Raw genomic sequence first — 13,118 nt, forward strand, 5'->3', positions numbered from 1 at the left:
TACAGTTAATGGGTTAACTATTGAGCAGGTTTGTTTTTTTTTTTTAATATAAATTTTGGGGCAGCTGCCTTTGGTTTTAGATTGCTGACTTTCAGTTGTTATTCTCTCCAAAACCATCTTAATTTTGTTTTTTATTCAGTGGCTATTATGCATGATTCTTTGGGTAAATGTATTTTTTTTCAGAGCTCTTCATAAAGGTACTTTCTGCAAGACCAAGAATTATATGTATAACATAGAGTTTATAAAATTGGAGAAAAAGAGTTATTTCTTGGCCCAAGTTAAGAGTAAATCTGATTTAAATGCATGTGTTAATCCAACACACATGCTTTTGGAACTAGGAACTAGATAAACACCTTCTATGTTTTGTGAGCTTTTAATGTAGCTATGCCTGTTTTTCTTTTATAGGAAAGTTAAAGGAGGAAATATTGATGTACATCCATCTGAAAAAGCACTTATTGTTCAATATGAAGTGGAAGCTACCATTCTTGGAGAAACGGGAGATCCCATGTTGGGAGAACGAAAGGAATGCCAAAAAATGTAAGTTTTCTTCACTTGTGCATATTTGAAAGTAGTAAACCTTATACGTAGTTTGTAGAAATCTGATATTATTTAAATTTGCGCAGATAATGAATGACTATGGCATTCTTCTCAGCCTACATTATCTTAGTGAAGCAGACTATATTAAACCATAAATACAGAGTATATTCCAGAGAAAATCATGTTTATGAACTTAATTGGAACCTAATGAAAAATGCCTGTTCTTATTAATCCCATTTAGTAAATGCATATAATAGAATATGACTTGTGAAATCAATTATAAGAGATATGTTTATATTAGACATTTTAGCCTAATTTAGCAAGTTTATATTTTAGCTGATACCATATTGTTCTTTCTTCCCTGAAATTACAGAAAGTTATATGAATTCTAGAATTCAGAAATGGGACATGTACCTTGAATTCATCCCTTAAAAATCCAGACCTCTGAAAGATGTTAATAGTAGGACAAGTGCTTTCTGACTCAGTGAATTGACCTTAGATCTCCCAGTATTCTTCACACTTTCCTTTCTGCTTTTGTAGAACTTTCAGGAGTCCCTTGGGAACTGGCCTTTTTCATTATCTTCAATTGTGCTGGCAGTGATCTTGCACTCCTGCCATAATTTTGTGGAAATAGAAAGGGTCTGAGATCACCTAATATTGTTTCCCAACTTTCTTCCCTGCAGAAAAATATTGGACTTGGGAATTAATTAAAAAGTTAGTATGTTTTGGTATATTCAGTGATTAAGTACATAGTGTAGAATATAATGTAGTTAAGTATAGTCAGGATACTAGGAGTGCATGTGATATTATTTAGCTCACTGAGAAGCACTGCAGTTTAAATGCATAGCAGTGGTCCTCAACTGGTTAGAATTTTTTCCTCAGGGAACATTTTGGTTGTCATACTGGAAGGTGCTATTGTTATCTAGTGGATAGAGGCTGAGGTGCTGCTAAGCATCTGCTATGCACAAAATAGCCACCTACTAAGAAAAAACTATTTGACCCCAAACTTTAATTGTGCTTCAGTTAAGAAACTTTATTGCACAGCAGCTTGAAAAGAGAAGCTACCTACTGTCTTAAGATCTCTAGTCTTTCTTCTTATTTGGGTTAGGACACTAAATTTCATAGATAATTCTTTAAAAATAAACAAGTCCTGAGATAATCCACTAGACTGAAGAGGTACACATATGTATACACACATACTTAATGCTGTAGATTTTAACTCACATGCTCAGTTTTTTGTATTCTCTCACACTGTCTTCCATTTGTGTGTTTGCTGCCTAAATTTTATGCATATTGAAAAAATGTGAAATCTCTTGATATTTTTATTCATTTGATTTCCAAAGAAAAGCTAGCAGATTAGGGGTCTTTGCCTTTAGAACCTCACGCATCCACATTTCATAAGTTAAATTTAGATTTTAGTTTCTTAGTAGTGTGGTAGTTTTAGAAAAAGCAGAGGAACCAGAGATCAAATTGCCAACATCTGTTGGATCATTGAAAAAGCAAGAGAGTTCCAGAAAAACATCTATTTCTGCTTTATTAACTATGCCAAAGCCTTTGACTATGTGGATCACAGTAAACTGTGGACAATTCTGAAAGAGATCGGCATACCAGACCACCTGACCCGCCTCTTGAGAAACCTGTATGCAGGTCAGGAAGCAACAGTTAGAACTGGACATGGAACAACAGGCTGGTTCCAAATAGAAAAGGAGTATGTTAAGGCTGTATATTGTCACCCTGCTTATTTAACTTATATGCAGAGTACAGCATGAGAAAGGCTGGGCTGGAAGAAGCACAAGCTGGAATCAAGATTGCTAGGAGAAGGGATTGGATGGGGAGGGAGACAGGAGGGGCGATCGGGATGGGGAACACATGTAAATCCATGGCTGATTCATGTCAATGTATGGCAAAAACCACTACAATATTGTAAAGTAATTAGCCTCCAACTAATAAAAATAAATTTTAAAAAAATTGCCAGGAGAAATATCAATAACCTCAGATATGCAGATGACACCACCCTTATAGCAGAAAGTGAAGAGGAACTAGAAAGCCTCTTGATGAATGTGAAAGAAGAGAGTGAAAAAGTTGGCTTAAAGCTCAACATTCAGAAAACAGATCATGGCATCTGGTCCCATCACTTCATGGGAAGTAGATGGGGAAACAGTGGAAACAGTGTCAGACTGGTTTTTTTTGGGGGGGGAGGCTCCAAAATCACTGCAGATGGTGATTGCAACCATGAAATTAAAAGACGCTTACTCCTTGGAAGGAAAGTTATGACCAATCTAGATAGCATATTAAAAAGCAGACATATTACTTTGCCAACAAAGGTCTAACTAGTCAAGGCTATGGTTTTTCCAGTGGTCATGTATAGATGTGAGAGGGACTGTGAAGAAAGCTGAGCGCTGAAGAATTGATGCTTTTGAACTGTGGTGTTGGAGAAGACTCTTGAGAGTCCCTTGGACTGCAAGGAGATCCAACCAGTCCGTCTTGAAGGAGATCAGTCCTGGGTGTTCATTGGAAGGACTGATGCTGAAGCTGAAACTCTAGTACTTTGGCCACCTTATGTGAAGAGTTGATTCAATGGAAAAGACCCTGATGCCGGGAGGGATTGGGGACAGGAGGAGAAGGGGACGACAGAGGATGAGATGGCTGGATGGCATCACTGACTCGATGGGCATGAGTTTGAGTAAACTCCAGGAGTTGGTGATGGACAGAGAGGCCTGGCACGCTGCAATTCATGGGGTCACAAAGAGTCGGACACAATTGAGCGACTGAACTGACTGAACTGAGTGTAGTAGTAGTCTTATTCAACCAGTGAGAATTGGTTGTTGTTATTTGGAATGAGAATAAGTGAGAATGTTGTTGTTGTTTGAAAATCTGTAGGCTCTCAAGACAAGGGATATATTCACTAGAGAGTCAGCCACCTGGAAAGAGTTACTATAGACTGACTATAGACTGTTTATAGTACCTTAAACATCAGTAAGGAAAAAAACCTCTGTAACCCAACTTTGTGATAGTCATCCTTGGTCACTCAAGATTTGGAGAGGAGTCATATCGTGAGACCAAAAGGAGAATATGGTTTGTTAATAGTTCAAGAGGATTTATCAAGGATGGTGGCTAGGGTGAGGATTTTGAGGGAGAAACTCATATAGATTGAGATAGATGTGAAATTAAGTCATCATTAAATTTCATTGAATATAGTGGCAGTCAGTGCTATGATTCAGCTCCAAAAGATGTATTTCGTTTTCCCTTATTGGATAAAGGAATATATAAGCCCACCTTCAACAGAATCCCTGTTTTCTGAATATTTCTGAGAAACCTACGGTTAGGATCTGAAAATAATATGCACATTTTTGGTGAGTTGTTTGTGTTCTTAATAGACATGGAATGCCTAATGAAGATTATGTTTTTTGATTAAAGAAATAATCAGTAAACACACAGCTAGTCATATATATTTGACATTAAACCCTAGTCATATATATATATATATATATATATATGTGTGTGTGTGTATTTTGTCTCTTCTAATAAGGGAAGGATTTAGGACAAAAATGTACACACTAAGAGAAGAGAGTTTTTCTATTACTTGGAAAGATGATGTTGAATTAGATTGTTTATATATATATAGTAGAAAATAAACCTAAAAATGATTTTAAAAGGTCCGCTTTATTAAATCAAAATACTATTACAGACCTATTTAATGTTTGAAGTCTAAAACACTGGTAGCACTAGACGCTGGTAAGGATGTAGAACAACAGAAACTCACTCATTGCTAATGAAAATATAAAATGGAACAGCTACTTTGGAAGGCATTTTGGCAGTTTCTTTCAAAGCTAAACATACACTTACCATATGATCCAACAGTTTTGCTCTTAGATATTAACCCAAAATGAGTTGAAAATTTATCTCCACACAGAAATCTGCACATGAATCTTAATAGCAGCTTTATAACTGTCAACAGTTGGAAGCAACCAAAATATCCTTCAGTAGGCAAAAGAGTAAGCAAACCATGTTGCATCCATATAGTCAAGTATTATTCAGCACTAAAAGAAATCAACCATCAAGCTAGGAGAAGACATAGAAGAACCTAAATGTATATTACTAAATGAAAGAAGCCAGACTGAAAAAGTTATATATTGTATGATTCTAACTCTGTGACCACCTAGAAAAGGCAAAACTGAAGTAAAAGTAGATTAGAAGTTGTTAGGGGTTATGCCGTGGGGAAGGGGAGAATATGTGGAGCACAGGGCATTTTTAGGGTAGTTGAAACTATTTTGTGTGATACTTTAATGATAGATACGTGAAATTAGGCATTTATTCAAGCCCACAGAACTATACACTACAGACTGAACCCTAATGTAAACTGTATACTTTAGTAAATAGTATATCAAAATGATTCATCAGTTATGACAAAGTTATCACAAGATGGCAATAATAGAAGAAACTGTATTGAGGGAGGGTAGTGAGGACATGGGCTTCCCTGGTGGCTCAGAAGTTAAAGCGTCTGCCTCCAATGCGGGAGACTCGGGTTCAATCCCTGGGTTGGGAAGATCCCCTGGAGAAGGAAATGGTAACCCACTCCAGTATTCTTGCCTGGAGAATCCCATGGACGGAGGAGCCTGGTAGGCTACAGTCCACGGGGTCGCAAAGAGTCGGACACGACTGAGCAACTTCACTTTCTAGTGGAGACATACATGGTAACTGTACTTTCTGTACTATTTTTCTGTAAATCTAAAACTCTTCTAAAAGAGACTAATTAGAAAATTTCCAAAATTATATTTATAGAATTTCTGTTGTGCCTGTTCTCAATCAGATTTATGGAAACTCAAGATTTTCCAGTTTCTTGTTAAAATTAAACATGGAGAGGTCTTTTGAGAGTTTTTCTCAGAATGAGTTCTCATTTATATTTCTACTTTCTGATGTGCAGCTAAAATTATACAAAAATATTCAGTAGTTTAAAAGACTTAAAAGGTAGGAACTTAAAAAACCAAATGTTTGGTTTAATAAAAAGTTTTGGTTTAATGAAAATTTTTTTAGAGAAAAACTAAAATAAAGAGACACAGTACTGCTAGGATTCTTGTTGCAGACAATAGAAACCTCACCAGCAAAGTCAAGCATAAAAGGAATGTATTGAAAGCTATACGGTAGCTTATAGAATCCCAGGAGGACCAGATTTGGGGATGACTGTATAACTGGGAATAATATTCAAATCACTTTACTAGACTTCTTTCAGGAGAGAGCATCTGTATCTGAATAATGACTTCAAAGATGCTGAGTGCAGGACATTTTTCTAAGGTCTCTATCCCTGTTGCCTTTTAATATCTTCAGTCTCTCCCAAACTTGGCCATCTTCAGTTCATTCGCTTAGTCGTGTCCGACTCTTTGCGACCTTATGGACTGCAGCACACCAGGCTTCCCTGTCTGTCACCAACTCCTGGAGTTTACTCAAACTCATGTCCACTGAGTCGAGAATGTCATCCAACCATCTCATCCTCTGTCGTCCCCTTCTCCTCCTGCCCCCAATTCCTCCCAGCATCAGGGTCTTTTCCAATGAGTCAGTTCTTCGCATCAAGTGGCCAAAGTATTGGAGTTTCAGCTTTAGTATCAGTCCTTCCAATGAATATTCAGGACTGATTTCCTTTAGGATGGACTGGTTTGATCTCCTTTCTGTCCAAGGGACTCTCAAGAGTCTTCTCCAACACCATGGTTCAAAAGCATCAATTCTTCAGTGCTCAGCTTTCTTTGTAGTCCAATTGCCACATCCATACATGACTACTGGAAAAATCATAGCTTTGACTAGATGGACCTTTGTTGGCAAAATAATGTCTCTGCTTTTTAATATGCTGTCTAGGTTGTGAATAACTTTTCTTCCAAGGAGTAAGCATCTTATAATTTCATGGTTGCAGTCACCATCTATAGTGATTTTGGAGCCCCCAAAAGTAAAGTGTCTCACTGTTTCCATTGTTTCCCCTTCTATTTCCCATGAAGTAATGGGACCGGATGCCATGATCTTAGTTTTCTGAATGTTGAGTTTTAAACCAACTTTTTCACTCTCCTTTTTCACTTTCATCAAAAGGCTCTTCAGTTCTTCTTCTCTTTATGCCGTGAGTGTGGTATCAGTCCTGAATATTCATTGGAAGGACTGATGCTGAAGCTGAAGCTCCAATACTTTGGCCACCTGATGAGAAAAACTGACTCATTTGAAAAGACCCTGAAGCTGGGAAGGATTGAAGGTGGGAAGAGAAGGGAATGACAGATGATGAGATGGTTGGATGGCATCACCAACTCAATGGACATGAGTTTGAGTAAACTTTGGGAGTTGGTGATGGACAGGGAGGCCTGGCATGCTGCGGTCCATGAGATTGCAGAGAGTTGGACACAACTGAGCGACTGAACTGAACTGTGATGTCATCTGCATATCTGAAGTTATTGATATTTCTCCTGGCAGTATTGATTCCAGCTTGTGCTTTATCCAGGCTAGCACTTCTCATGATATACTCTGCATATAAGTTAAATAAACAGGGTGACAATATACAGCCTTGATGTACTCCTTTCCCTATTTGGAACCAGTCTGTTGTTCCATGTCCAGTTCTAACTGTTGCTTCTTGACCTGCATACAGATTTCTCAAGAGGCAGGTCAGGTTGTCTGGTATTCCCATCTCTTGAAGAATTTTCTACATTTTGTTGTGATCCATACAGTCAAAGGCTTTAGCTTAGTCAATAAAGCAGAAGTAGATGTTTCTTTGGAACTCTCGCTTTTTCAGTGATACAACAAATGTTGGCAGTTTGATCTCTGATTCCTCTGCCTTTTCACTAAGCCATCTTCACTAGCCGTCTTCACTAAGAAGTATTTCAGCATGGTGGCTACTTTCTTAGGTTTCTCTTTTTGAATCTAAGCCTTGCATAAGTGCGTCTGCTTGCAAGAGTCTTTTGCCACCAGTTTGAGTCTTCACCCTGAACCTAATTTTTTGTCCTTACAGCTCTTTTTGGTGTCATGAATCCGTGTAAATTGGCAGTTGTTTCTAGATTTTGAACAACCTTTTCTTACTCATCTTGCAGTGAATCTCCTGGACTAAATTAAAAAGGAGCAAGAACCTGTTTTATTTTTTTTAATGTACTAACAAATATAACTATATTCATTTGTTCCTCAGCATTCCTTATATAAGTTCTAAAATGCATGCTACTTTTCTTTTTCTTCTGCATAATTTCTATCAGAATAATCAAATCTGAATATGTTAATATTGTGTTCTGTCCTTAACAGAAAACTTTGACTGTGAATATGGTCAAGAAAATGATTTATTTATGTCACTATGGATTTTCATATCTAATAATAACTGAAAACTTTCTATAATGTAAATATATATATATGACATCAGAAAGACTGTTTTAAAACTGGTCTCTGGATGTGCTATCCTACCTAGATGAATCAAATGTAGACTTTACCATTCCTTTTGTTATCTCATTTGTCCAATTTGAGGAAAATCATTGTTTTGCATTTTTTTCTAAGTCAGGCTATATCTTATGCTTTATTATATGTTACCAAAAGAGACTATGTCAGGTACATTTAAATGTTTTATAAATTAATTATTTAAAAGAAGTATTATTTAAATTGTTACTTTAATAATAACTGAGTTGGAAAATTCTGATTTGCCTGCAGCATCCGTCTTAAGAGTCTCAATGCCAACACAGATATCACTTCCCTGGCACGGAAAGTGGTTGAGGAATGTAAACTCATTCATCCCTCAAAGCTAAATGAAGTAGAACAGCTGTTGTACTATCTCCAGAACCGCCGTGATTCAGTGTCAGGAAAAGGTAAGTAAAAGAACAGCTAACTTTTTAACGCAAAACCATAGCAAAAACCACCACAATATTGTAAGTAATTAGCCTCCAATTAAAACAAATAAATTAATTTAAAAATGAAAAAACAAAACAAAAGTTGTTTGACTATAGTTTGTACTTTTGATATTTGAAAGGTGATGGTTTTTTTTGTTGTTATTGTTAGTGCTATGACTAAGTGAATGAAAGAATAAACAAACATACTGGTTTCCTACATTCCAGGCTTCCAAAATGATCTATTTTATATTTTGTGTGTGTGTGTGTGTGTGTGTGTGTGTGTGCGTGTGCACACACATGTGCTAAAATAAGGAATAAAAGCAAATATCTATCATATTGATTCTGGAATAATAAAAGGGGAGAATTGAGGCCTGGAAACCTGTTTTCCCCATCCAAGCAACTTATTTATATTTTCTATATTTCTTATTGACAATTAATTGATAATTTGGATTATTGAAGTATTTAAATGTTAAAATATTTGTGATATGCATATGTTTTATGAATCTTTCTTAGGAAAACTTACCTTTTCATTCCTAAACATCTCTATTGTTACTATTCTATCTTTAATTGCCTCATAAAAGAATAAATTCATTAAAATTAGAGCTAAATAATGATTATTTATAGAAGACATTTTCCAATGTCCAAGCTCAAAACAAAAGTACAGGTATTTAAATGGAAAGTTATCTCAGATTAATCAGTGGTTACTTATTCCATTTCGTAGTATTTATTAATGGATAGTCCATGGTGTCGCAAAGAGTCGGACATGACTGAGCGACTTCCACTTCACTTCACTTATTAAGTTTACATATATCTTTCTTTTATCATTATGAGTTCTAGAATATGGCACCCTTGACATAGCTTATACTTCAGTTTTGATTGTATTGAGTAGACAAAATGAAAGAGAAAATTTATTTGCAGTTTTTAAAAAATTAAGCAGTTGTTTCTCTCCATCCATAGCAAATAAAATGCCTTGTGCCTAATATGTACTTTTATTAGTTAGCCTTGTATACAGTATATAGCACACATTATATGATCAATATATATTTGTTGAATGAATTGAATAGCTGTGAATTTATTCAAAAGCAAAAATAAGCATTTCAAACTTGATTGTTTCCAACTGCTTAGCTGACATTCAACTCCAACTACTTAGCTGTATACCTATTAATTATTAATAATAAGTGCTATAAGGAAAATATTATTAAAAATTTTTACTTTGTGATAGACTATTTCTGTAACAGTGTTACTGGATGATAAGAGATAGTATCTTCAATAAACTAAGTTCAAAGTGAGAAAAGTAAATCCTGTGCTTTTAAGATGTGTATGTACTTACTGTAGGTTGTATAATGTAGTTAAAATTAATCTTTCTTAATGCTAAATTAATATAATTCTGAGGACAGTTGTAATAAAATAACGAAATATCTTTAATGAGAACCCTTTCACTGAGTTTTCAAGGTAAATCAGTCTTCTTACGTCCTTCCCCAGAAATTAGAGTAATATGAGGAAATTTCCACATTATCATAAATTAAAATCATTGTTTCTCTATATAGATACTGATGTTTGGAGACATATATGAAATGCTATGCTATAGTGTATCTACATTTATTTTTAGAAATGATTCTATGTTCTTTCTTTTTACTTGATATTCACTATTTCAAAGCCAGAAACCTAGCCCTAAAGGTGGTTGAAATAAAATTATAGTAGTTTTTGATTATGTGATTCTTTACCAAGTCTTTTTTTCTTTATTTATTAAAACTATTGTTGTATTAAGTTATCTGTTTGAAGAAAAATCTAGCTGTTGAGAAAACATAACTTTGTTTAGAATGGCTACCTTCCTCCAAAAACAATCAGGATTAGTTCCTGTTATATGTAAAGCATTTGCTAATTTTATTTTATTTTTTATTTTTTTCCATTTATTTTTATTAGTTTGAGGCTAATTACTTCACAACATTGCAGTGGGTTTTGTCATACATTGACATGAATTAGCCATGGAATTACATGTATTCCCCATCCTGATCCCCTCTCCCACCTCCCTCTCCACCCGATTCCTCTGGATCTTCCCAGTGCACCTGGCCCGAGCACTTGTCTCATGCATCCCACCTGGGCTGGTGATCTGTTTCACTATAGATAATATTCATGCTGTTCTCTCAAAACATCCCACCCTCGCCTTCTCCCACAGAGTCCAAAAGTAATTTTAGAATCAAAAATTTAATATTACTTGAACTTATTTTAATGTACAGTCATTGCTTAGATTTTTGATCCAGACTCAGATCAGTGAAGCATTTTTTATATTTTCTTTTAAGAATATGAAGTTCTGCTATTAGTCAAATAGTTCAACATAACAAATGACTCAAAGTTATGTTCAGCACCATTAATGCCTCTCTAATCCATTTGGGAGCAAGTGAGGATTAAATTAGCACAAATATTAAATATTTGCCTTTTAATTTATGGTCCTAATTTTGTTTAAAAAATCAGCAACTGTATTTTAGCTTCTTAACTTTACCCAGGTTCTTTCTTTTCCATTTTCTTTGTTAATTTTAATTTTAGTCTTTTATTACCTAGTTCATTCATTTTTGATTTTCCTATTCTCTCCTTAAATGTGAATTAGGATAAAAAAGAAAACTTAAAATAGACTTTTTGCTTCTTGTTGGCAAGTCTGGCTATTTACATACCTAACTGTTAAACAAGGAGGAAGCTAAATTGCTACCTAACATGACTTGGAGATTATTTATAGATTTTATTAAACTCTCCTGGATATCCTCATTAGAACAAGTGTATTATAGATGAGCATTTTTTATACATTGGAAAAAGATTACCTTATAAATTACTCATTTTAAGATCCCCAGTTTGGCTAGAATTAAACTCAGCTGCTGAAAGTAAAAATTAGCCAGAAATCCAAAATCCTGGTTATTCTCATTAAAACAAAATCTTTTTACAGAAAAAAAAGAGAAGTCAAGCAAACCTAAAGATCCACCTCCTTTTGAAGGAATGGAGGTAAGACTGTATTTTTATCTGATAGAGAACTGATTGTAAGGTAATGCTTTTACCGTCAATAGTTCATACAGTTATATTAGACAAGTGTGAAATTTTTAGAAATGGTTGAACTTAAAAGTTCCCAAAAAAGATAGAAAACAAATATTTAATACAGGAAAAAATTATTGGGTGTGTGTTTTTTAGACAGTCTATTTTGATAAGTTGTGAAAAGTATTAGCTATTCTTATTGCAGTGTGTTTTAAAATATTGTTTAATATATTATGGTAGATACTATTTTAAATTACATTTAAGATACTTTATTAATATAAATAGGCCAGTTTTAGAGTTTGTGTTCATCCCGTTTTTATCATATGGTTTATGACTGTTTTCATATTGAAGTTCCATCACCCAAAGATCTAATCAGTCTCTCCCTGTACAAAAAAATTGCTACTGTGTACAAAAAGATTGCTACTATGAGTCCTTTGAAAACTTGTCTCATTATCAAGGGCAGTGTATTGATCCCAAAATATCACTCACTCTGTTGAGTGCTTCTGTTCTTTTAGAGTACTTCCTTCCTCTTCCTTTGTTTCAGATTGATGAAGTTGCTAACATTAATGACATGGATGAGTACATTGAGTTATTATATGAAGATATTCCTGACAAGGTTCGGGGTTCTGCTTTGATTCTACAGCTTGCTCGAAATCCTGATAACTTGGAAGAACTACTATTGAATGGTAGAATTTATAGACTTATATCTATAAATAAAGTAAAAAATTATTGTGAAATATGATTTTTAAATTATTATAATAGAGAGGTAAGCTAAAATTATTTATATCAAACTTAGGAAGGTAACTATTTTCTAGCTCTTTATTACTTCCCTTTTTACTCAAATTTCTTAACATGTGGGCATAATGTTTAAATATCCTGTGGAGAATGGACAAATAATTTAAACAAGAAAAATAAGGTCTTAAAGGTACTGAGTGTTTATTTTCTTCTATTCTGGAAGACTTTATTCTTTCTATTAAGATATAAAATCAGACCTTTGACAATTGCACATGTATGCTTTCATTAAATTACAGTTCCAATAATTTTTTAAACAGCACAGCCAAAAATAGTACTCTTGTAAATTTCATTTAGTTTGACTTTGATGCCATGCGTTTGCTTTTTAGTTTGACTTTGATGCCATGCGTTTGCTTTTTTCGCTAGAAGTGCTAGGCAATAAAGAAAAAGGAGATACAATACTCTTAAAACTTTCTTTCTTGGTTATACCACTGAAGAATACCACTATAGAATTATTATAATTTTCTGATTATACTTTTGCCAAAATTAAAATATAGAAGATATCATTATGATCTGATTTCCATCACATGATAATACCTTTTTATCTATTACCAAACTCCTTTTATGGAGGTGGTCCAGTGCACATCAGTACTTTGTAGCTTGGACAAAATATCCTGGGATCTGTCCAGAGAGTCATAGGATATTACCAATATTCCAGTTAGGAAATTTGTACATTCTAAGTATTTTCTAAATTGTGCAACTCATATATTCATATATTCTTTTTAAGGAATTAGAGTATTACAGATAAAACCCCTTTGACCGTTACTCTATAATCTGTTAGGAATTTGGAGTTCATTCTTCCAGATCTTTTCCATATTTTTGCACATATATATGTAGAGGATTTTTTCCTGTGTTAAAATAAAGAGTGAATTTTTATGTTAGTTATATTTCTTACTTGGTAATTTTTTCTCCATGCAGTAATGTTTTGAGATTACATGCATA

The 13,118-nt window shown here is 34.4% G+C and overlaps 1 protein-coding gene across 3 annotated transcripts in view; it reads left to right on the forward strand.

Moving 5' to 3' along the window:
• Nucleotides 1-13,118, forward strand: part of KIFAP3 (kinesin associated protein 3) — a 149,961-nt gene that overhangs the window by 27,345 nt on the left and 109,498 nt on the right. For all 3 annotated transcript variants that reach the window (XM_020874134.2, XM_020874136.2, XM_020874135.2), the window contains 4 exons: nucleotides 406-537; nucleotides 8,191-8,345; nucleotides 11,302-11,357; nucleotides 11,929-12,070. In XM_020874134.2, the coding sequence (XP_020729793.2) occupies nucleotides 406-537; nucleotides 8,191-8,345; nucleotides 11,302-11,357; nucleotides 11,929-12,070 (485 nt within the window). The remainder of the gene's footprint in view (nucleotides 1-405; nucleotides 538-8,190; nucleotides 8,346-11,301; nucleotides 11,358-11,928; nucleotides 12,071-13,118) is intronic.

This window comes from Odocoileus virginianus, chromosome 11 (assembly GCF_023699985.2).
Source record: "Odocoileus virginianus isolate 20LAN1187 ecotype Illinois chromosome 11, Ovbor_1.2, whole genome shotgun sequence".
In the NCBI taxonomy this organism is placed as follows: domain Eukaryota; kingdom Metazoa; phylum Chordata; class Mammalia; order Artiodactyla; family Cervidae; genus Odocoileus; species Odocoileus virginianus.